Source organism: Catharus ustulatus, chromosome 1, assembly GCF_009819885.2.
Source record: "Catharus ustulatus isolate bCatUst1 chromosome 1, bCatUst1.pri.v2, whole genome shotgun sequence".
In the NCBI taxonomy this organism is placed as follows: Eukaryota; Metazoa; Chordata; class Aves; order Passeriformes; family Turdidae; genus Catharus; species Catharus ustulatus.
In genome coordinates, this window is record NC_046221.1 from 154,918,079 (window position 1) to 154,944,126 (window position 26,048).

A 26,048-nucleotide genomic window follows, 5' to 3' on the forward strand; every position below is an offset into this window, starting at 1 on the left:
GCTGTGTGGGTGATAATGTTCTAATTAGTTCACTCAGACATTTTTTTTTTCAACTCACAAGCCATCTGTTTGTGCAGAAGTATTGGAGTTTTATTTAATACTCACCTACACAGTATGGACTCAGTAGTGGGCAGGTGAATGAGATCATTAATCTGAACAATATTCCTAAGATTCTGTCTCTAAATTTTTCTAGTGGTTTCACAGGCTTCATTAATTTTTAGCAACACATAGTGTTTTGTCAAAATGTGATAATTAACAAGTTAACTGAATATTAGCAGCGTTTGTGTTTGCCATATAAATATTTACTAATACAGTGGTCAGTACTGAGTGAACAGATGAACTATGGTCCTGCTAACAGAATAAAATATTTTATTCAGAATTCTGGTTTGATGCATATTTGAAATACAGTTATTGCCTAGTTCAAGAGTCACTCATGAATGTTTTAATACCAAGGGTGGATACAGTAAAGAAAAGGTGAATATTAACCAGTAATATAATCAATGTATTTTGTCTTATTTCAGCAGAATAGGCCCCCCATCCTCTCCTTCAGCAGGAGTGAAAGAAGAAAATCCATCTGTGCTGGCTGAGAATTGTTTCAGGGAACTGCTGGGACGAGCAACCTATGGAAATATGAATAATGCTGTCAGACCAGTTTTTGCGTAAGTTAAAAATTCGTGGAAGGTCTTAAGAGGTTTTCTTTATTTTGTCCTCAGTTCTGTTGCATTAAATTTCTTCCTACTTTTCATCTCAAAAGTTTCCATTCATATTTCTTAAAAAAATTGCCCCTCTTTTAATCTCTCCTCTTTGCTGTCTGTCTTTAATATTGAAGGCAGTTATGGAGGAATGCATGTCCTGCTATACTGATTTTTAGAAGTGAAATACAATAATTTACATGAGTTGTCACTTCAGCTGGCTTTTTTTTTTTAATGTGAAACTTTATCCAAACTAATAATGTCCCATAGATGAGTGTCACAATCAGTGGAGAGACAAACAAAGTAAAATACAAGTAGAACAAAGGAATACTGTGTCCTGTAAAGTTACAATTTATATTTTCCTGCCATTTTCTTTCAGGATCTGTTTTGATAGTCTTTCAGGAATATCTTTAACAGCTCATTTAGGAGTGAGTGGCAGATATGCACACAGTGTGCACATTATGCACGAAAACACGCAGTACAAATTATACCTGATGTATTAACACTCAGTGATACCACTTCCAAACCCTGGCTTTTCCTGGTCATGGGAAGACCTGCTTGCTTCTTCTTGTAGATTTTTTAAGGTGCATGCCAGGGACTGGAATATGTTCTCTTAGATGGCCTAGTTCTTCCCACCAAGATTAAATATATTGTTCATACACTGAAAGACCTTCAAGCTACCAAAAGCCATTTTAAAGTTAGTTGTGTTAAGAACAGAAATTGCAAACAAAGATAAGGTTGGTGTTGAAGGCAGAAAACTTTTTAACCCCTTGTTTATCCTGAAAAAGCCTTGAGTGCAAAGAGCTGTACCATCCCCTTGCTTTCTGTATGTATCTGTTATACCAACCTGAATGGAGTTTCTGTTGCAAAGTTGAGTGTTTTATTTAAAAACACTCATTCTTTCCTAGATTTAAAATCCGCATTCCTCCAACATACCTGTGATCAGTGAACACGTAGATACTGAACACCTAGTCTGCTTGTACTGTACTGCAGCTTCTTTCTTACCACTTCTCAGGTTTTTTTGTGGGTTCATCTCAAAACCTCATCATCATTTGCACTGATTTCCGTCTTTTGAATCATTTTAGTGTCAGGGAAGTTTAATTCCTGATAAATAATTCCTGATTCCACAGACCAGAGGTAGTGCTTGGTTTGGGATTTGAGAAGGCATCATAGCTGCTTTTCCTGTGGCTAATCTAAAGCCTATGTCCCTACAGTACTATTTCCAGCCTATTTTCATTTCTTACGTGCTATGACTCTAAGGAGCAGTTGACTCTGTATGCACCTCAGTGTGCCACATGCTGCATTTATGCACCAAAATGAGTAGATAATGACCAGTTACTCAGAATATGTTATCTCCTCTATGAATAGAGAGTCTTTGTAGTCACCATTTTTGTGTTCCACTTTGAGGACAAATTGCCAAATGTGTCTTTTTAGAAATGACTGCTGTAAAGGTTTCGTATTTTTGAAGAGCAAGAGATGTGGAAAATGCAATTTCAAGCTGTTTTTCCTAAACAAAAAGGGAGTGCTCCATCTAATCAGCTTCCTTTGTGAATGACAGAGCAGTTAGAATGAAAACTTGAGATAGTCTATTTCACTTTTTCAGATTGAAAAACCTGGCTTAGCTTCTGATTAGAACACAGTTTCTTCTAACAATGTTCAGCTATTTCACAGCTTTTAAGGAAACTCTGGAAATACAGATAAGGCCTCGTATTACAGCGCTAACATGAAGGTGCAGGTTCAGTTCCCTACCTGAGGGCTTACTTTTTATGGCACTGCAATTTCAGGCAACATACTGCCTCTTCTTTGCAAAACTGAGAAAGCAGTGCTGTGTGCATCATGAGGCAGGGTTTTTTCAGTGATTGATGGGCTTAAATATAATGAAGATAGTAGAAATCTGAAGTCAGTCTTCTGCTACAGGTTTGGATTGACATTAATTCTCCTTGTCTTAGGCAGAGAATCTCCATGGTTTTAAGTGTCTACATGCAGTAGCTAGAAACTCTCAAATAATAATTTGTAATAAATTCTTACAAATTAATCTCTGATTGCTTTATGAAAGTCAGAAAATGTTGCATTAACATTACCTGAAAAAAATGTTTATGATATGTCAACAGTCAGAAGCTATTGAGATGTACTTAGCATGGATTTGCAGTGGTGAATAGATTAGACAGATTCAGAGAGATCCAGAAATCTGGTGAAACTTCCCAAGTGTAACAACTACATTTCCAGTCTTTTCAGTTATCCCATCACGTGTGCAGGGGTTTGGAATATTAACACACTGGTGTTCAGTATTCTTTCAGCAAACATGATGCATGAGCAAAATATTTTATATATTCCCATTCATGCATGCTCCTTGATATCAATTTATCATCTGTTACTTTAAGGATTACTTGCATGTGTGGATCTGAGAAAGAATTCAGGGATTATTAGTGACTCTCTCCCCAGAAACTTGCATTATTGGTTCTCCTGTTCCTTTGAAACTGAGACCTAATTGTGCAACAGATCTCAATGTCTCAATGGAAGGCAGTTTGGCATTTGTTAATCCAGCAGTAGAATGTTTTGCAATATTTATTAGGTGTTCTTTATTTAAAGAAATTTAATTTGGAAAAAAAAAAAAAAAAGAAGAGGAGTTAAAGTGTGGCTTGATTTTAACTGAAATAAATACACCATACTAAAAATACTCTTTATTGTCTTTTGCAAAAACAAAACTACATTGAATACACTTGTTATGATCAGTAAAATACATCACCTACAGGAATCTAATCCTGCTGTCCTCAGGAGTACAAAGTATGCTGCCCATTGAGCTGTTACACAAAGCTTTAACCAAGTCTGTCATCTTCCTCCTGCCGTCTTCCCAGCAGTTCATTTACCTGAAGCAGCTAATACTTGGCCTTTCTGGCAAAAATCTGTGTGCCCTATTCATAGCTTCCAAAGTTCTGCTTAAGCAGAACTTTTTGTATTTGCTTGAAACTCTGATAATTTTTTTTTCATGTGTGGTTCCTATTTCATTTAAGGATAAATTGATGCATTTATTATTTGTATTTTGTTTTGATATTTCTTGCAGTAAGTGTTGAAATGCTTCAGAGCATAAAGGCCATGTATACATGAAGAGCAGCTGTTTTTTATTTTCTATATATTTTATTTATGAAACCACCATGAAAACAAAAATATTTCTTAGAGTTTCTATTCTGGATGGAGCATTCAGCCCTAATTATTTTGCAGCTTGTAATTCAAAACAACTTATTTATCTTCTGTAGAGTATGAATTTTCAAGGAGTTACAACCTTCAGTAGATCCCTTTCATGTAAATAAGCATCTAATGTCACAGCACTCTCTGTGGAAACAGTACATTCTTAACTACATATGTTTGGTGTAACTACTTTACCTAAATTTATGGAAAAAGAATTTCTCTTCAGCCAAATGTTTTGTGATCACATCCTAAAACTAGAAAACAAATGTTTTTCCAAAGTTCTAAATTTCTTACCTATTTCATATGTCATTGTATAGAAGTTTTATGTAAGTAAATAATCTCTTTGAGGTGAACTATGAGAAAATTCTTAAGATACCATTTATTATGTCTGCAGAATGTAATTATTTCATTATGTTTTAATTTTTGCTTACAGGCATTTAGATCATCATAGACTATGGGATCCTAATGAATTTGCTGTTTCCTGCTTTAAAATTATCATGTATTCTATACAGGTAGGATTTTCTCCTGGATTTTTTCCTTTGCATACATGTTTCAAGCACATGAGAGAGGTTTCAATGCTCATCTCGCCATACTAGTGGTGAACAGTAGATGAAGTCAAAGAATCCAAAACACCCAAGGGAAGGTAGTGGGATGGTCTTTCTCCAGAACAAGGAGCGGGGTCACCATGCTGGTGTGACATTGTGCTTGACAAAGAAATCTCTCAGGCTGGTTATTTCTCTGTGCTGATACAGCTGTGCTGCTTTTCCAACCTATGAAGCCAGCTTCACATGTAACTGTTGTGCTGAGGATTTTTCATAGTGGACAGCCTGTGTCGTGGCCTTAAGCTGAAGGAGGGAAGGTAGAGATTAGGATATTAGGAAGAAATTCTTTACCAGAAGAGTAGTGAGGCACAGGTTGTACAGGAAAGCTGTGGATGCCCCATCCCTGCAAGTGTTCAAGGCCAAGTTCAGGGCTTTGAGCAGCCTGGTCTAGTGGAAGGTGTCTCTGCCCATGGCAGGGGGCTTGGAATGAGATGGTCTTAAAGGTCTCTCATAACTCAAGCCATTCTATGACTCTATGACTGTCTGTTGTATTATTCTTTGATTGCATCAAACACAGATGCCCAGAAGATGAGCATAAAATTCCAGATTTATGGGAGAAAGGTGGTTTTCTCAGCATTTATATCAATGGTGCTGAATTATTTGAACTGCAGTTAGCTGAGTGAAGGACCACTTCATGCTTCCTCTGTGCTTGTAAATGTTCCTGGATATTTTAAGACTCTAAGCTTTTGTACACTGGGCTGACTGAATGAACCTGTATGGCTTCATGTCTCATGGTAGTTTTTTTAAATCCATTTTTAGTCATGAATTGATTGTAATTTTGATAAATTTCTGAATTAAAATGTTACATAATGGGAACCTGGTCATGACCATAGCTGAGTGCTATATGAGCTTATTCTTGTTAAAGTCACAGATGAAGATTTTCTGTCTTTTTTTTTAATAGGCACAATATTCCCATCATGTAATACAAGAAATCCTTGGACATCTTGATGTCCGCAAAAAGGATTCACCACGAGTTCGTGCTGGCATTATTCAGGTTCTTCTGGAGGCAGTTGCAATAGCAGCTAAAGGATCAATAGGTAAGTTGTATTAAATTGTAGGCATCAGGTGAAAGGATAAATTTGCAGGGCAGTGCTCATTTTCACTTTGGTTTCAGACTGATTGGAAACATTTTGAGAAGGTTTTGTGTATTTTTTTTCCTTTGTACTGATAAAATGCTTGAAATCTTACTTGGTTTACTATTACTTCAAGCATATGTACTTGGTTGTTTGACTCTTATATAATCCTTTGCATTGAAATAATTTGTGTGAAAAATTGTGAAAGGCAGATATTTCTCTTTGGAAAGAAATCATAAAGTTGGAGAGAACTGTGTGTTATTACAAAATGTCAAGAGCATTGTCGCTTTGTGATACAGCTGTGACCTGACTATTGCAGGAGTAGAATGATCTTTGGGAAATTTTACCTTATTGACTGTGAAGCACCTGAAATAAGGTGAAATATGGAGTTTAAAATTCGGATTCTTCCTTGAAATAAGAGTAGTTATGAAGAGATATACAATCTAGTGCTCTATTCCTGATGTTCTTTGGTGTCCTGCTGAAATATTAATGTTTTGCTTCATTAGCTTGAGCCTGAACCTGTCCTTCCTCTTTATATGAGATCCACTTGCATGCATAGACTTGGTAAATCTTTTACCATGGGTGAAAATAGCTCATTATTTGATCCAATGTATAGAACTGGATTTTAGTAGCAGGTTTTGAAATAACTGAAGTTCAGGGTCAAGTACCTTCAGTTTAGTTCATTACCAATGCTTAATTTCAGCAACCATTCCTATTTTGTATCTGAAACTTGCATGGTGAGTTGACTCTGGGCTGTTTGCCTTTCCCCCAGGACAGAGACAAAGAAGGTGAGAAGTTTCATGGATCAAGATAAAGACAGTTTGATGCATGCACAAGGAAAATCAGATTACCTCCATCCTGGCCAGACCCCTAGTGGATCGTAATGGATTATGCAAACATACCTGATTCTGTTTTCTGATTCCAAGTTGATTTCTAAAATATCAAGGTGTAGGGACACCTCAAAAGTTTATTTCTAGTCATGATGCCTCAAACACTGTTTCACTTGGTTCTCTTCATCATCCTATTCTCATTACTTGTGAAAATGCATTGAAAAGCCCAGTTTTAATTTTCTTGAGACATTTCCCCCTTGACAGGTGCAATGACTGTTATTTGTCATTTCCAGGCCCAACAGTTCTGGAGGTTTTTAATACCTTGTTGAAGCACCTGCGCATCAGCGTTGACTTTGAGCTGAGTGACAAGCACAGTTCAGCAGAAAGTGTCACTTTAAGCACAAGCTCCAAGGAGAATGATGAGAGGATTGTCCAGAATGCAATTATTCAAACAATTGGTGAGTAATGCAATTGACACAGGCTCACTTAAAATTCCTCCCCTTTTCCCTCTCCTCCAGTGAGATGATATTGGACCAGCTTGAATCATGAAGGAATAGTACCAAGTGTGGTTTCTCTGATTGTGTTTGCCTCTTGTTCTCAGGCTTGCTTTATGTGTTTGATTTCTGAAAGGTTTTTCTTTTAAATATTAACTGAGCACATAGCCAAGAAGCTTATGAAAATGAAAAATGCTGGTGTACTTAATTTTAATCATATTATTATGTGGCCCTTGAAATGTAGAAATCTCTACCTTTGGTACAGAACTACTGTTAGTCCTTTTATGAAAATCACTGCAAACAGTCAGATATAGTAATATATATTTTAGTAGGTACTACTTTAAAATTTATAGAAATGAATGTTAAACATAGTAGCAACAATGACACCTAATGGCCAGTTGTGCTACCATGACTAAACTGAAGTACTTTGATGTGCAGCACTGGAAATTATTTTCTTAACAGTGTCTCTCCCTTTCTCAGATTTTCCCTGTATGATAGTGATGTTATATATTGGGGTGCATTTATGATAAGTATTCTTTTTCTTAAAGAACAAGCGGGATGTAACTTAAATGTTGCTCACTGATCTGTACCTTCGCTTGCCTTGAATCTTTCTAGAGCTGTAACAAGTATGTGGTAGATTATTTCTCACCATTTCAGTAAAGATCCCAAGTTAAAATGTTAAACCTCCACTCCAAAAAAAAATAAAATCCCAGAATCCCCACAAACCAAGGTTTTAAAGTGAAGCTTCTTTCTATTGAAGTCAATTTTATACTATTGCACAGTAATAAAATAGAATATCTGGAGTTGGAAAGGACACATAAGGATCATGGCATGGCAGCTATTCTCATTGGAGCTGTGTCTGGGCAGCTGCTTCAGTTGTGGTGGGTGCAGTGATGGGAGAGGACAGGATCTTTTGAAAGTGGAAACCATTTCTCCCTGGTTGAGCTGGCAGAGCTGCAGTGCCTTTCCTGCCAACTGGTGCTAGCAGTCCCTAAGGGATACTTCTAAGGCAGGGGAGGTGTGTGTGCACCTGACATTTCTCCTGGCCCTGCCCAGGTTCCCTCAGCCATTGTGGCTCTTTCTGCTGCTGTGAGGTTCCCCTGGTCCAGGAACCCTCCATGTACCCCATGCTGGAGTGCTCCTCTTCTCATGGAGCTGGCATGGAAGCTGCTCACCTCATCACTGCCCAGGAACAGCAACAGTCATAAAATGCTTGTATGTCTCTGGGATTTCTGTCCCCTCACTTGCAATATTTACTGGAGGCTTAAAAGTGACAATACTGTGTGCTATGAGAAATGCTTCCAATTCCTCACTAGGTACTAGTTAATAGACTCCAGATTTTTAATTTTTAAATTATATGTTTTGGAGGAGGATAAAATTAGAAGGTTTTAGTATTCAAAGATGAAAGTGAGTATCATGAAAAATACTCACTAAAATCATTCAGCAAAAATAACTATGAGATTATGCCCTAAAACTTCATGTGTTTATTCTTCATCTATTTTGACCTGTTAATATATTCCTTGTATTTTAAAAGCTTTTCTTATGAAGAGAAGGCCCTACATCTCTTTCTCTCCTGTGATTCTGTTCTGTTTTTGTTTAGGATTTTTTGGAAGCAATCTCCCAGATTACCAGAGATCAGAGATTATGATGTTCATTATGAGCAAAGTACCTGTTTTGGGGACAACTTCACAATCAGTGGATCACAGTAACCTTGGGTTTGTATATCCTACATTTTTAAATTTCAAACTAAAAATCTAGAATTTAGGATCCTGATAAATTAAGAAGGAAAAACATTAAGAAAAGTGAAATGCAAATTCTCACTCCTTAGGGGCTATATGAAATATTGTGCAGAACCAAGACAAGCTTAATGTCAGCACTATGAAATCAACCTACAGACATGTTACTGATAAAAATTACCTGATTGGAAGGCAGTTTATTTTTAACTAAAACACTCTTTGTCTTTGCATCTGTACTTTTTTTCTGAAATTATGTACTTTATGGTTGTTAATTCTGTAACTTTTTATATGTAAGTTTTGAGAATGAGAGAAATTAAATTATAAATACATTTTTTTGAAATAGCTGCATGATTTACAAACTATTTTTAAACTTTTTTTTTTTTTTAATTCTGTGCAAGTTGATTTCAGATTAAGAAATAACTGCAGAAATTCCAGAGAATTTTGGATTTTCCCCGTGTATTTAGAAATAGGAAAAAGTTATAAGCGAGCAGGCCTAATAAACCCACAATTTAAAAACTGCCCTACACTGAATATTTTTCCTTGTAACAGGAATAATTTTGTTTGAAATACTTCATTTCCTCAGTATGAGGAAGTCACTGAAAAGGCTGCAGCTGTTCTTTCCAGATGTGCACAGACACTTTGCACCACATAAGTGATCCCCTACTAGATTAAGTCATTGTCATTCTCCAGCTTCTTGATAGCTTTTCCTACAGTGTCCCTGCAGCATGGGATGCTATTCCATGGAAGATAAAAATCTGTGCCAGGCAGTTGTCACTCATTATGAAGGTATTTCAAGAAAAAATGCATATGGAATTCTCTGCTTGGATTAACTCTTGGGAGTGGTGGGTGCTTGTTTCTTAACTGTATAGTTTTCCATTTATGAGATTCTGTGTAAACATGTGCCTGGGCAGTGTGTTAGTATGATGTGCATATGTCACTCTGAGCAAAGAAGGCTTTCTGATTGCTAATAAAGTCTTGCATTACTTAGAGTTTTGGTTTCAGCTACCCAAGACATTTGAGTGATACAAACAGCCAGGATTGCAGCCCATTAAGGTAGACGTTTCCATTGTAATGGACAGGCCAACTTTAGTGGAAAAAATGGCTTGTACCTTTTTTACTTTCCTGAAAGAATCTCTTTGAATGGAGCAATTTATTCCAAGTGCACTTTTATCTCCTAAGATCTTGCCAGAATAGTGATTGTATACCTTTAGCTATTTGGCTACTTTTAGTACCTGCAGGAGGGAAATGAAAACAGGTGAAGAACGGGCCATGTAGTTTTTCATGTATCTTCCTGTGATATAAAAGCGGAGGAGTCTTTCAATTTTTCTTAATGATTGTGCCAATAACTTTTTTTTCCAGTCTCTAAGTTTTGGGGTCTGACTTAAAGAAGTGTCTGCATTTCTTAAAGGCTCAATTGCATTTTATTCCAGAAGAAATTTTCAGTGCTGATGCTTGTGAGAATAACATCAAGCCCATAATGGTCGATTTTAGACATTTCTGAGTCAAACAAAGATTTGTATCTGCTCCACATATATAATTTAATATTTTTCTTCAACTGCATGTGCTCCAATTTTTAACCCTTCCTGTAAATTTGTCTTTCAAATTTGTCTTTCAAAAACTTTTAGTTATTGCAACTCAGTTGGAGATGTTTTCCTTTATCTGTTATCATCCAGCATCCCTTCTAACACTGTTGTATTCACTTGTCAAAAATGAGAATAATGTCTAGAGTATGCAAGAAAACCTAATTTGCAATTTTTATTTTCTAATTGTAGAGAATTGGGAACCAGGAGGATTCAAATCATGTTACTGAGATCTTTACTTATGGTAAGCCTTCTGTGATCAGTATACTATGTTACAAACACAGTGTTTTACTTAATGTATATATTTGCATATAAAAGTGCAGTATAAAAACACTGGGTTATGAAAATAACCCTACATTCATATTACATGGACCTGTAATTCTATTGTGTAATATTGTGAAAGCATTTTTCCAATTTACATTACAAACAGCACAAGGAAGATGCCTCCACCTCTTAGAGGACTTCAGTGAATGTCAGTTAAAATTGGATCTGCAGATCCAAAAGAACATCCTAGAGTAGGTTGAGTTCTGCCAGCAATACTGGCAACATCAAAGTGAAATTACTTTTATCTCTCAGCCTGGAAAAGTGGTAATTAATAAAATGGCAAATATTTTTCTAACCATAGGAATGGATACGTCAGACACTCTTGTTCTTTCTTTCCTAATGTTTCCCAAGTTTCTTGTGAGGTGTGATTGAACTTTTTATCACAAATACATTTTTCAACTGTAAATCTTCAAAGAGTATTTCTGGATATAGACCCAGATGGTAAAAATAAGAAACTGGGTAGTAAAGGAGGCTCTTGTCAGTAGAATCCTGGCCTGTTTTGTTGCAGAAGCTGAAAACTGTTTAGTGACTCAAATGGAGAAATGATTTCACAAACTAAAGCTGAAGAATGTCCTCCTGGAAAATGAGTTTCTGTCCGTGCTTTGACATGAAACTCATGTATGGTGTTAGGCAAATAGGTTAAACCATTCTTAGCTTATCCAAATCTGAAATCTTAGACTCTGGTTTGTAAAAGAGCTGGGCATTCAGAATTGCAGTTTAAGGATAGAAAACTTGTTAAGAAGAACCTCAAGTGGTCATTTTGCACATTGTCTTTATTAAACATAGACTCAGGTATGTCTAAACTGTTGCTGACAATATTCATCTCACCAATATCAGAATTCCATTAAAACAGGTGAGCATTGTACTAATGATTTTGGGTGCTACATAGCCTGTGAGTATGCTTGAAGGGAGTCAGAGTGTACACACACAAGGGATTTAACATTTTGGACACTGAATTTTGGTTTGCAAGTCTTTTAGAATATGGAAGTAAAATCCCATAATGGCACAAAGGCGTGAAAGTTATTGTTCTGATGCTTAATAAATTAGTCATTGATAAATATTGTGGAAAAATCCAGCATTGTACATCATAAAAGAATAATATTTCATAACATAATTAGTCTGTTGTCATGCATACACAGGCAGACAAGTTAATGCTGTATAGGCAGTTGAAATCTGGCACTTCATTAAAAGTGTGCACTTAGATTTACTGCCTTGCTGCTTGTAATATCAGTCATTTTCCATTTTCAGAATGATTGATCAGATACCTTCCTGTCCCCTGCTCCTGTGAGCCACGTCCCTGTGAACCCCTCAGTTAAGCTGTGGGCATTGTGCTCGCTCACTGTCGTGGTTTAACCCAGAGGCACCAGGGACCACTCAGTCACTCACTCACTGTGCCCCAGGGGGATGGGGAGAGACCCAGGACAGTGCCAGTGAGAAAAGTGGGTTGACATGAAGACAGTTTAGTAAGTAAACAAAGGAAACCAAGAAACACAAAACCAAGAAATGAGAAAAAGAAGTCTAAAACCCCCACCTAAAAAAACCCAGTTGCTTACCACAAGCCAAGTAATAGCCAGTCAGTCCCTGAGCAGTGGCAGCCCTCACAAGCTGCCTCCAGTTCTGCTGCTGAACATGACACATTTCAGTGTGGGATATCCTTCTGGAGGTGTGTCAGCCCTGCTCAGCAGTAGCCAAATCATCTCCTTGTTACCAGCTCTGCTTTGGTCAGCACACAGCAGCACATGCGCTACTATCAAGGAAATTACAGTAATTTCACGACTATAAGGCGCACCCTTTTGACTAAAATTTTCCCTGGAACCCGGAAGTGCGCCTTATAGTCAGGTGCGCCTTATCTGATCTACAAAGTTCAAAAAAATTGCCTACCCGGAAGTGCGAGCTGCGAGCCACGGGGGGAGCCGGCAGGGCCATGGCTGCCAGGTGGAGGTGGGGCGGAGCAGGGGCGGGCACGCCCCGGCCCTGTGGAGGCGGAGCCGCCCCTACACAGGCACGCCCCAGCCCCGTGCAGGCGGAGCCGTCCCTCCAGAGGCACACCCCGGCCCCGTGGAGGCGGGATGGCCCCTCTAGAAGCACCCACCGGCCTCGTGGAGGCAGAGCCGCCCCTCCACAGGCACCCCCCGGCCCCGTGGAGGTGGAGCCGCCCCTCCAGAGGCACCCACCGGCCCCGTGGAGGCGGAGCCGCCCCTCCACAGGCACCCTCCAGCCCCGTGGAGGCGGAGCCGCCCCTCCACAGGCACGCCCCAGCCCCGTGCAGGTGGAGCCGTCCCTCCACAGGCACCCACCGGCCCCGTGGAGGCGGAGCCGCCCCTCCACAGGCACCCTCCAGCCCTGTGGAGGCGGAGCCGCCCCTCCAGAGGCACCCACCGGCCCCGTGCAAGCGGGACGGCCCCTCCACAAGCAGCCCCCGGCCCCGTGGAGGTGGAGCCGCCCCTCCACAGGCACCCCCTGGCCCCGTGGAGGCGGCACGGCCCCTACAGAGGCACGCCCGGGCCTCGTGGAGGCAGAGCCGCCCCTCCACAGGCACCCTCCAGCCCCGTGCAGGCGGAGCCGCCCCTCCAGAGGCACGCCCCGGCCCCGTGCAGGCGGAGCCGCCCCTACACAGGCACACCCCGGCCCCGTGCAGGCGGAGCCGCCCCTCCAGAGGCACCCTCCAGCCCCGTGCAAGCGGGACGGCCCCTCCAGAGGCACGCCCGGGCCCCGTGCAGGCGAAGCCGCGCGTCCAGAGGCACCCCCTGGCCCCGTGGAGGCGGAGCCGCCCCTCCACAGGCACCCCCCGACCCCGTGCAGGCAGCACGGAGGGGCGGCGGCCATAGCCCGGCCCCGGAGAGGCAGCACGGAGGGGCAGCGGCCATAGCCCGGCCCTGGAGAGGCAGCACGGAGGGGTGGCGGCCATGCCCCGGCCCCGCCGGATGCAGGCGGGCCTGGGGCCCCGCGGCATCGCCCCTGCCAGGTACAGGCGGGCCCGGGGGCCAATGACTGCCGGGTTGAGGCGGGGCCTCGGCCAGCAACCGCGCGGAGGGAGCTGGGGGCGGAGCCTCGCTGCAAAAAAAAAGTGCGCCCTATAGTCCGGTGCGCCTTATCTGATCTACAAAGTTGCGAATTTTGCCAACTCCCGGCGGGTGCGCCTTATAGTCCGGTGCGCCTTATGGTTGTGAAATTACTGTATATCCCACCCAAAACCAGTATGACACAGTTCACATGCAAAACTGTAAGGGTATGGAATATATATAAAGAAGATACAGTTATTATGTAAGTCTTAGATGAAAATACTATTGCGTTTGTTACAATTAAATTTGGAATAATTTTGTTCTCCTCATCCTCAACAGGTTATATAAACTTTTAATATATTTTGAGATTGTAATGTTACAGTAACCTTTTTAAGGGATGGTAAATTTTAAGTATTTCTGACTTCTGTAGATGTTCAGCTAATTAAAATTTGAATTAGTAGTTAAGTAGAACTTTATTTTTCTTTGTGTACCTGCAGAGTTTGCTGTAATTAAAAGTAATTGAATGAGACAAGTCAGTAGTAGTATTAATTTTTAAAATAACAGTATGGTACCAGATTTCTAAGAAATTGATACTTGCTTACTTCATGTTTTGCAATAAAGTAGTATCTGTAAATCTTTAAGGTGTAAATGTAGGCCCTGATTTCTCATATTTTATTTCACATGAGTTTACCCTACCATGTCTGAACAACTCATAACCTGAAATGGAAGTCTCTATTGTAATTATCAACTGGAATTACTATCATCTTCAACTTGTGCCCTGCAACTTTTCATAGGCCATATTAAAAAAAAAAATCATAAATCATACAAATGGTACCTCTCATTTTTTTATTCAGGGTATGTTTGTAAAGAAAGGATCCTAAAACTCCTTTTAACATGAAGGACTTAGTATGAAAATGTGTGCTAAAGTCCTTCCAAATTCATACCAAGGTCAGGAATTTTCAAAATTTATACAATACTTCAATTTGAATCTACTTTGCAGATGCCAAAGCAAACCCACTAAAAAGTGAATGACAGCTGCAATTAATTCTTATGATGTAGTAATGGCACATTAATTTTATTTCCAACAATGAACAGGTGACTTCAGGATACAAAGCCACAACAATTAGTAATGCACTTCCTCCCCCCTTTCTGGACCCATTGCTGTCTCCTTCACTCATGGAGGACTCTGAGCTGAGGCAGCTGGTCCTGGAAATCCTGCACAACCTCATTGATCGGCACGACAACAGAGCCAAGCTGAGAGGGATAAGGTAGTGCTTGTTATTTATTGCCTACTTGAAATTCCAGTTCATTACCTGAATGAAAAGTACTGTTGATTTTTAAATGTTTTTGCTAATATGAATTATTGATGTACTGTTTTGGTAAATGCACAGTGCTCAGTGTCATTTATTCATGGCAAGTGTTGTACAGGTAAGCCTCAGAGCACAGTACCTTAAATAACCATTACAACTATCATAGTTTCACTGTGTAGAGGACAGAATTTCATTTTTTTTTTAATGTAGATTAAAAAATACATGATTGTCATAATTCCCTTTCTGGTTCTCCCTCTTCAACTGAAACTTGAATGTCCTTGTTAAGCGTGGATATAATTAAAATGGGAATTGGGTCAGGATCTGTTTGAATAATTCCTGTATTCCACATTCTGTTCAGTTCCAACTTTTTTTTTTTTGCTAAAACAACACATTTCTTTCATTTGTAGAATAATACCAGATGTTTCTGATCTAAAGATAAAACGAGACAAGATTTCAAGGCAAGACGTGAGCTTCATGAAAAAGGTAATAGAATGAAATATCACTATTCTATCTAGAAATAAGTAACTGAACCAGTGGTTTTGCTTTTCTTCCACAAAACCACAACTGTGGTTTTGCAGCAAGTCACAAAGATCAGTTTCAAATTATTGTAATCAAGTTACAGTGATTTCAATGTTGGGCTGCTCTAGATATTTGAAAAATAATTCCATGCAGTAAAATTTTAATTTATGTTCTTCAGTTAAAACCTTTATATGCATGAAATTGGAACAGCATATGTCAAAACCATGATTCTGAAAAGATTCAGATCCTTGCACAGCAGTTACTTTTTGCTCAGCAGGAGATTTTCACTTGTATGGCTTTTATTTTTGCCATATTTTTATATTTTTAGAAAATTTTCTATTTAGAAATCTTACTATAGCTATGGTACAGGAACTTATGTTTTAGGTAAAGATGTCACAGAAAGTTAAATTTACACAAAACATCTTTTAAAAGATTGTTTTCACAGGACTTTGTACCAGGTGACCTCAGTATATTTGGTTCTAAAGAAAAACTGGGATTTTGTAGATGATACTTACATGGCGTGAAATTGCTTATAGAAGACACCTTGGATGAGGGAAAAATTCATAAAGCTGTTACTGTGCTCTGTCATTCCTGACTTGGTTTATCTGTGTAGGTATGTAAACAAAAACCAGAAAAGACTGAAGTAGGCCAGAATATTGCATATGTAATAATATGCAATCTAGAATTGTACATCATTTGAGTAACATTGCAAGATAAATGTTCTTGCAAGATTAGCCCAGTGAATATTCTTTCCAGTGCATGTACAACTGGAATAATACAAATATAAAAAATACTCCAACATTAGCAATTATTAGTAATGTGTCTTTAAAAAGTGAATTAAATTTTAGTTCATTAATTTAATATCTATGCTTTAAAGCAGTTTGGATAAGATGCATTTAGCTAGATAAAAGTTGTAGCTGTCAAATTAAATATTTGAATTGTTAATATTGAGCTGAAAAAAAAGGGGCAGAAAAGGAAGAGAGATTCTTCAAAGGTCAAGAAAAGATCATAGAGGCTTCTAAAAATATATTTGAAATATATTTCCCTGGAAAATGGAGTCAGTCAATGACAATCTGTGTGATACTGTTTCAGGTGCATATCATAAGTGTGATGTTACTCACCTGGTATGATGTGCATGTTAGCAGCCTGCTCTTCCCATATGCTCTGCATAATCAAAGGAGAGGGATGAGGCATCTCCAGAAGTTCATTTATATCTGGATGACCATTTAGGCTTGTTTGATGTTCCATGGGGATCCTGAGGCAATTGTCTATCATACCCAGGTGGAATGGAGCCAATGTTTGTGCCAAATATAGGCACAAAAGTCTTCATCTCAGACCACTTGCTCAGTTTGTATCTATCCTTTATTTGAAGGGAAATATTTAACTTCTTACATTTTCCAGTCTTCTAGAAAGATACATATTGAGAAAATCCAAATAATCAATTATTTTCCAATTTATCAGTTTATCAATCACAATTCCTTATCAGTGGGATAAAAAAATTCATTACTTTTGTTTTCCAAATATACTGGGTCTTTAAACAGCTAAACTTTATTTTGTAGTAGCTTCTGTGCTTTGCTAATAGATCTGTTTCCCTCTTTTCTAAGTACAAAGTCATTGATTTTAGAAGTAATGAAATGACCAACAATGTCATTATTATTTCTTAAATAAATATCTCCTGTTTGAAAAAGAGAGGTTGAAAATCACTTTTCTTCCTCCTTCTAGAGCTGAATTAATAAGTGTAGAGTTAGTCTTTAGATCATGAAAATTAATTCTGTCAGCTGATACAGATTTGTACTCCCTACACAGATTAAGAGTACTGGGGTAGCACTGAGCTCTGTGTTCCATACAACACCTGCTGCTTATCCTGTGTTTCTTGTGTTTGCATTTTTCTTTTGTGTTGAGGTAATAGCTTCTTTACAGAGATTTGATTAGGCACAGTGTGATGAGGAGAAAGTCACTTTTAAAGTGGAGAGTCTTTCAGTAAGTGACCTGTGTTCTTCACTAGAGCTGCAGCCTCCCTACACACATCAGTAAATGAGCCCTACTCACCTTCTGAAACACCTTAAAATAATTTTTTCTTGGTTTGCTGTTTGAGGAGAGTTGCCTAATGAACAAATTTGGTATCTTCAAAGGATAACACTTGGCGCTCATCAGTTACTGAAATGTTCTTGAGAATATTTCAAGATTACTTTCTGTTTTCTCCTTTTCATGAATGGGCAAATATTTTTTTTTAATACTTCAACAGGAAATGAATTCCAACATCTGATACTGTGCAGTAATCATGCAATTCTCTGTATCATCTTCTCTATCTGTACATTTGTGCATAAAATAGAACAGTACAGTGTTTATAATCTGTTACTAGAAACTTGATGTGTACTTGATTTAATCATGTACTTGTTTATGTATGTATGTGTATACACATGTATTTTATCCTTTTTATTTTTTTAATTCTCTGTCTCAGTCTAACCTCAAAATTGGCCCTGTTTGGAGTAGAGAGTTGGACTAGAAGACCTTAAAATACTCTTTCTAACCTAAATTATTCTATTATTTAATACCTATTTTCCCTTTTATGTCTTTTATAGCATGGTCAGCAGTTGTACAGACACATCTATTTAGGCTGCAAAGAAGAAGACAATGTCCAAAAGAACTTTGAGCTCCTGTTTACATCTCTAGCTCTTACCACAATTGAACTGGCCAATGAAGAAGTGGTTATTGACCTCATTCGAGTAGCTATTGCCTTGCAGGTATGAGTCTGTGTTGTGTTCATTGACTGACAATTTCTGTGTGTGATTGAAGATGAAATCTTGTCATTTGGTCTGAACTTGATTGATCACTAAGGAAGTGCACTTTTTATGTACCCCTTTCATCTAATCAGTTTTGTAACAAACTTTCACAGCATGTGCTGTTCAGGAGAAACAGCAGATGTGGAAATTTGTTGAAGTATTTCTTAGAATCACTGATACTCATTAGCAGAATGACAGGGTGTTCTCTCAACCTGTGGTCTTGTGTTCTGTATAAAATGTATGGACTGTCTGCACCCAGGAGGAAAACTTCTGTATAATTGATTGGTTGGGAAAAGTTATAAACCAGGCTATTTAATCTTATCTTAGGGCAAAATTCTGTCAGTGTCTTAGGCTTTATTCCTTAACATTTCCTTAATAAGTTCAAATATTAACTCATATTTGCATACAGTCCTCAGGGAAACTAGATAACTTAGTTTATCTGTGTTGAAATCAAATATAAAGTACTGCTAACATGTACCCTGGAAATTTGATGAAATCAGGCCCTGTATTCCCAGTTCACTCTGTCATTTGCCTTATTCCCAAATGTGCAGCTGCATTATAAAACATCTGAAATGCAGTGTGCATCCTTAATTTTAAAATATTAACCAAATCCTTACTTGATGGTAATGATATTAGAAGTTTTACTAGAGCAAAAATAATGCAATCTGAATAAACATAGAAGTACTAATATTCATTAAATAATTCCCTCTATTGTGCTGTATCTGTAATTCACACTGGTGATCTTTATTATCAAACTTCTGTTTCTAATATTGCTGAGAAAATGTTATGATCAACAGGTGGTTAGGACAAGAGACTACCAGTCATTGATCTGTACTTCCTGTCTCAGAAACAGAATTTTGAGTTGAGTAAATTTATTTGTCTTCATAATGGTTGAATCGTTTAAGCTCTCTAACTTCAGATCAATGTATTCCTACTTCAGGAGTGAACTAAAAGACTAGAATTTTAAGATAAGAGATATCAAAGTTTAAGTAATAGCAGATTAGCATCATATGTCAGGTAGAGTTACCAATGATAATTTTTACTTCCATATATTCAGTACAGCCTGCTAACTTTGGAAAACATAATGCTACCCCTTTTTTCCCAGGACATGGCCATCATCAATGAGGATCATCTGCCAATGTTTAATCGCTGTGGTATCATGGCACTGGTTGCAGCATATCTGAACTTCCTGAGTCAGATGATTGCAGTTCCTGCCTTTTGTCAGCATGTCACCAAGGTAACACATGGTTAAATAATTCAAGTCATTTGGAGCAATACACATTTTACTGTAAAATCAGTAAATAACTTGTGTCATGCACTTGCTTGTGGTGTTAATCTCCCGTATTTATCTCCACTGACATTGTTCTTGATCTTCAGTCTCTCATGGCATTACTTGCTGACTCTTAAAAGTATAAACAAAATAATCTGTCAAGGTATAGCATTTTTATTTTGCTTATAGTACCATATATAAAGGGCCAAATCTCCATCTGGTATAAGACTTTACAGCCCCACTGTCTTTGGTAAACAGTATTGACATGCACAAGACCATGAGAACCAGATTTTTAGACTAAAGGGTGAAAGCCACAGTATTTTTCCCTGGTTAAAAGAAATCTCAAATGTCTCATTTGTGTTCAGGTGGATGTTAGTGAAGGGTAGGTATTGAAGAAAACAACTATGGAACTACTCCATTTGTACTATTTGACTTGGGTTTTTTTTTCAGGTCATTGAAATCAGAAGTGTGGAAGCAGCTTATTTTCTACCAGAAACAATTTTCAAAGACAAATGCGAGTAAGTAGATACAAAATGGAAATTAGTGGACAGTGAAGTCTCTATTTTGCTATTAAAAATTATACATCATTGAAAAATGTTCCATGTGTGAAAACAACCCAGAGGTTTTATGGTGTTCTGGACCGGCAAAAGAAACCCAAGTATTAAAAGCATCTACACTTGCAGGGAAAAAAAATGTGGGTTTCAGACTTTTTTATTGTAGTCAGAGGCATTTATGCACAATAGGATGCTCAGTGTGCTAATACAGCAAAATGAATTTTCACTAAATCACAGAGTGGGTGAGGCTGGAAGGGATCTCAGGTGATCTGGTTCAAGGCCCCTGCTTAAGCAGAGTCACCTAGAGCAGACTGTACCACAGGACCACATCCAGATGCTTTGGAGTATCTCCAGAGATGGAGACTCCACAACCTCTGAGTAACCTGCACCAGTGCTTGGTCATTTATCCCTTCACATGAAAAGGTGTTTCCTGATGTTCAGACAGAATCTTCAGTGTGTCAATTTGTGCCCATTGGCTCTGGTTCTGTCCCAGAGCATCACTGAGAGCTGCCTGGTTCTGAGGCCATTCCACCCTCCCTCCCTTAAGGGAGCTGTACACACTGATGAGATCCACCTTCACCTCTCCATGCTGAGCTGGCCCAGCCCTCTCAGTCTTCATTGGAGAGATGCTCCAGCCCCATAATCCACCTTAGTGACCCTTGGTGGGCTCCCTGCGTGTCCTGGCTAGCCCAGCTTCTGACTCAGCACTCCAGGCATGGCCTTACCAGAGCTGAATCAAGGGCAAGGATCTCCTCCCTCAACCTCCTGATGTGCTCCTCCTGATGCAGCCCAGGATACCCTCAATCTTTTCTGCCAAAAAGGGCACACTGCCCTTGCAAATTGATTGCAATGGCAAATATTGCAATTAATTAATTAGTATTAGTATTACTGTTGCTGTACAAGTTGGTTTTTTTTTATTTAGCAGTGATCATATTCTCTTAAGATGCAGCAGAATAGGTGAAGAACATATTTCAGATATACAAGAAGTGTTAAAGTACAGTAGTTTCACGAATACAAGCCGCACGGATTATAAGCCGCACCCCCGGTGCCTCGACAATGTTGCTGTCTTTGTCAATAGATAAGCCGCACCCCGAATATTAGCCGCACTTTCGTTCGTCGCGAGAATCCGTGCGCAGCTTTCACAAATTGGCCAATTAGTAACAGGATCGCAGCATAGCGGGCTTTACTGGCTCGGGGCGGGGCCAGGAAGGCTCGGCCCGCTCATGGTTGCCGACGGGGCCGGGTGGCCCAGCTCAGCGCCACGGCTCGGTGGGGCTGGCCGGGTGGTGCTGCCGCCGCCGCCGGGCTCGCTGGCCCCCCTCTCCCGTCAGCACCGCCCCGCTGCCGTGTTCGCTCGCCCTGCCGGCGGGCTGCCGCCGCCGCCGCCGGGCTCGCTGGCCGCCCCGCGCCGCGTTCGCCCCGCGCCGCGCCTCGCTCGCCCCGCGCCGCGTTCGCTCGCGCCGTGTTCGCTCGCGCCGCGTTCGCTCGCGCCGCGCCTCGCTCGCGCCGCGCCTCGCTCGCCCTGCGCCGCGTTCGCCCCGCGCCGCGTTCGCCCCGCGCCGCTTTCGCTCGCGCCGCTATCGCTCGCGCCGCGCCTCGCTCGCCCCGCGCCGCGCCTCGCTCGCCCCGCGCCGCGTTCGCTCGCGCCGCTTTCGCCCGCGCCTTGCTCACCCCGCTGCTGCATTCCCTAGCCCTGCCGGCGGGCCAGCCGCTGCCCCCGCTGCCAGGCTCGCTGGCCGCCCCCTCCCGTCTGCACCGCCGCCGCGTTTCCTCGCCCTGGCCAGCACTGCAGGCCCCCGCACCGCCGGGCTCCCCCACGCTGCTGGCCCCGATTCTGCTGGGCTTCCCCCGCTGCCAGGCAGCCCCACCCGCCGGCCTTCCTGCTTCTGCCATGCTCCCCTGCACTGCTAGCCCCAGTTCTCCCGGGCTCCCCCGCCCTGCTGGCCCAGGCTCTGCCGCCCCCCCTGCCCCGCCCTGCTGGCTCAGGCTCTGCCGCCCGCCCCCCACACTGCTGGCCCCGCCTCTGCCAGGCTTTCCCACCTCTGCCGGGGCCGGCCGGGCTCCAGCTTGGCTTGGGGCTGCCGCGGGCTCTCACTTCCGTGTTGGCAGCTTTTAGAATTTTGTTAATATATTAGCCGCCCCGGAATATTGGCCGCACTTCCGGGTTTCCACCAAAATTTTGGTCAAATTGGTGCGGCTTGTATTCGTGAAATTACTGTAATCTAAAATACTGCAGAAGTTTTCAGTTGAATTATTTTAGGTGTGTATTCATTCCTAAAAAATTGACCAAGCTTTATTTCCATCAAATCATTACTATTGACCCTTCTTGGTTGCTCAAAGACATTAGAAAAATATTTTATTTAACCAATATCTATTGGTAACCTAACCAAATATCTGTTGGTAGACAATAACTTCAAATATATGTTTTGACAGTCTTCCAACATCCTTAGAGAAGGATGAAAAAGATTTATTTTTCCTGACAAACAAGATTGCAGAATCATTGGGAGGCAGTGGATACAATGTGGAAAGATTGTCAGTGCCATATGTGCCCCAGGTAACAGGTAAGTGGTGATTAGTGGCAGCACCACTTAATACCAGTTATTAAGAATGTTTTCCTGATGTGTTATGTGCCAATGAAATGTAATGTGACTGCTTGACAACAAAACCTAATCAGATAATTCTGTCCTCTCAAAGTGTTGTTTTTTTTTCTCATTAGCTACTGTATTATTGCTAAGAAATTTCAATTATTTGTCCTTATAAGATTTTTTTCCTTAAAGAATGGAGGTGAGGCACAAAGTCCTAGAACCCACTTTGACTCTTTTTAATGAAGTCTTTCCTTCAAAAGAATACCTGTGCTAACTTGATCTAGAAAATGAGGAAGGAATATACAAGTCAGCTTACTTTATCCTTTTCCTGTAAACATTGGGTGAAAAATACTCTGTATTTTTGCCGTATGGTCTTGTGCTGATTTATTTGTCTTAGCTAAATTCTCAATGAGCAGGTGTTAATTTGAGCAAGAATGAGATGTTTTCCTCCATCAGATACCTATGCAAGCTTAGTGTCAAGTAACAGTGGAAATAAAGTGATGGCTGAGGAAGGGTCGTGGGAGTTTGTGCTGCACAGGCTGAGTGAATAATGTGAGAAGGACTAGCTAGTATGTGACATTTGTATACTTTTGGCTTTTAACATATTTTCAACAGCCAATTGAACAACTCACTGAAATAATTGGTTGAACAATTTGTTCTTAACCATGTGTGTTTTGTGGCTGTATATAACTGGTTGCTATGTAATAGGCTAGGGGGAACCCAGCCCAAAGCATGGCCTTTTTAAAGAACCTAGCAGTAAAATGTGATTTCTGTATTCTGTAGCTCACACATAGAAAGAGCCAAAGTACATGCAAGCAGTGAATGCCAGATGTGTTCTCTTGCAGTCTGATTCACAGAATTGCTGCCTGCTCTTGAATATCTGTTTTAGAGAGTTGTGGTGGGAGGAATCGAGTTCTCCAGACAGCAGCTGTGGTTTTGTTCCAAATGCAAGCAGGCACATTAGTGATATGTTCCAGCACAGCCAGTGTCTGTTTTCTGTTCCTGGTTGTCTTCTTCTACAAAGGATAATGTTCCTGTACTTATTTCCTCTGGCATCTTAAAAAATAGTTGACATTATATTTTAGTATTGGCAGAAGAGGTGAGCAGCAAGTGAGGAAATGTTACAGGCTTTGAGTGAATGAGAATGGAGTGAGGAAGATAGCCTGGTTTGAAGTTTATGTTAAGCTTCTTCTAGAAACTGAGATATATTTGTACCCAAATGACCTCACTAAGGTTTTCTTGTATACTTTGCTAAAAATGCATTCCCACACAGGAACAGACGTAAGTTCTGACATCAACATTAATTGAGTTTAGCTGAAAGTGTGTGATTAACTGCCTCTGCAGGTGATGAGAAATTGCCAAATTTAATCCTAGGTCTTGGCATATGTGAATCAGATGGGTTTTTTTTTTTAAAGAGCAGCAACCAAAACTTGTTCCTTGACTGTTGCCATAGCTAGTTAAGTTCACTAATCTCTAATCCTGTAACATATTGAGCTTCCCAAGCTTTTCATTTAACTACATCAGGACCAAGTGAATATTTTGGAATTCCTAAGCTTTTCTTTTTTTACTGCAATGAGATGTTACATTTCTGCTATTAATATTATAATGCTAGAATGTAATTTTTAAAAAGAGATCATTAATCTTAATAAAAAAGATACATTTTTTGTATGTTCCTGTGAAACCTAGGGTTGAACCCAAAACACCCAGTAAATATTTCATCCTAATTATTTCTGCTATTTCCAGATATCAGTGATACAATGCTTAACCATGACTTACAAGCATAATTTTGTCATGTTGTCTTTGTTTCATGTCTTGATACTTCTTAACAACTCAAAAGAGATTCATATTTGCAAATTTTTATACCTGTTTCTCTTTCTTACTGAGGGAGGGAGAAAACTTAATTTACAAGACTTTCAATTTTTTTTTTGTCTAATAATTTTATATATATATATGTATATGTATGTATATATATATATATAATTCAACTCTATTTCCATCAGGAAAAAAACCTCATAAATGCAAACACAAATCAAAAGGTAAAAATGAGCTGTAGGTCAGCCTGGTCTCCTGTCTGTGCTGTGTCCCTATAGGATGTGCAGTCAAAAAATGCTTTTAGAAGGCCTAAAGACCTTTAGGCCAGAAATTGTGTTGTACTTAGTGCACTTAGTGTTTCCTTATGCTTTTTTTTATTATTTCTCTCCTTGACATGCCTGTAGCAATGTTAGCTGCTGTGGGCTTTGCTGTTGTGTTTCCTCATGATTTGGTACTCTGCCAAATGGTAGCTTCCTGTTTTGTTTTCCTGGCAGGTAGTAGAGCCATAGGTATCATTTTTGTGATGGTACTAATTACCTCTTTGAGTGACATTACAAAAACCTGTAGAAAACTGGAAGAAGGTCTCAGTTGTTCAAAGAATGATGATTCATCTTAGTCACTGGCCATTCAGGATAATGACTGCACAAGGAATAGAGTCCCTCACCCAGGAAAAGAGGTACCTTAAAGGTCATTTTGTTCCAAGCCCCCTGACAATGGGCAGGGACTCCTACTATCCCAGATTGTTCCAAGCCCCATCCAGCCTGTGCCAGTGCCTCACCACCCTCATGGGAAAGAATTTCTTCTAGTATCTAATCTCAATCTACCCTCTTCTAGTTTAAAGCCATTGTCCCTTGTCAAAAGTGATGGATCCCACCTGGGTCAGTGAGGTGACACACAGAGCTGCTCCCATTGCTTCTGGGACAGCCTTGGCAGGGCCTGGAGCAGTAAAGTGGCTGTTGGGGCTCCATCACTGTCCTCAATCCTTTGGGCTCCTTCATGTCTGTGGATGAGCACTATCTTATAAGAGAAAAAATGGTAATTCTCACAATTTTTTTACCCACTTAATATGTTGTAATTAGAGATAAATGGACATATATCATATGCAAATTTAGTGAGGCATCCATTACAAAAATGAATTCTATCCAAAGTAGTCCCTAAAATGTATCTTTTTGTTTGTGTGTCAATTATAGAGAGAGCAGCAAGATGGCAGCAGAGATGTGGTTTTGTCAAGTGTTTTCTCTTGGGAGCTGAGGTGCTTTCCTCAGATCTGGAATGTATTGGGTCATGTACCAGTGAGCTATCAGAGATTAAAAATTCAGTAAATCCTTCAGAATGCCATTTCAAATGCTCAGGACCTCTGAGAACCTGGCAAATATTTGTAGAATTCAGGTGTTTTTCCCTAATCTTATTCTTTCACTGCCTCTCGATCTTAAAATGACATTTCATTTATGCAACTTCTGAAAGTTATTTCTTGGTTTTTAAAAGCTGAGTATGTTCAGCTCTGCTGGAATGAATTTTGTTTGTTCATGCTCAATATTTGTACTGCAAAAGCAGTTTGCTTGGCTAGAAATGGTTCAAACAAAGGTTGCAGAAGAACCAGCATAAATTACCTTGTCATGGGGGAGTTTTACAGTCCTTCTCCTTTTTTAAGTATCAAGGGCCTGTAGCTGCTTGTAACTGTCTAGTGCAATAGACA

General features: G+C 40.0%; 1 protein-coding gene across 6 annotated transcripts in view; it reads left to right on the plus strand.

Moving 5' to 3' along the window:
• EFR3A (EFR3 homolog A) overlaps positions 1-26,048 on the plus strand; it is a 75,804-nt gene that overhangs the window by 40,048 nt on the left and 9,708 nt on the right. For 5 of the 6 annotated variants that reach the window (XM_033063442.1, XM_033063448.2, XM_033063456.2 and 2 more), the window contains 12 exons: positions 522-659; positions 4,312-4,390; positions 5,382-5,517; positions 6,677-6,841; positions 8,478-8,592; positions 10,386-10,437; positions 14,615-14,787; positions 15,237-15,312; positions 17,931-18,092; positions 19,237-19,368; positions 19,852-19,919; positions 22,389-22,516. In XM_033063442.1, the coding sequence (XP_032919333.1) occupies positions 522-659; positions 4,312-4,390; positions 5,382-5,517; positions 6,677-6,841; positions 8,478-8,592; positions 10,386-10,437; positions 14,615-14,787; positions 15,237-15,312; positions 17,931-18,092; positions 19,237-19,368; positions 19,852-19,919; positions 22,389-22,516 (1,424 nt within the window). The remainder of the gene's footprint in view (positions 1-521; positions 660-4,311; positions 4,391-5,381; positions 5,518-6,676; positions 6,842-8,477; positions 8,593-10,385; positions 10,438-14,614; positions 14,788-15,236; positions 15,313-17,930; positions 18,093-19,236; positions 19,369-19,851; positions 19,920-22,388; positions 22,517-26,048) is intronic. The other variant, XM_033063423.2, reaches the window with a different exon arrangement.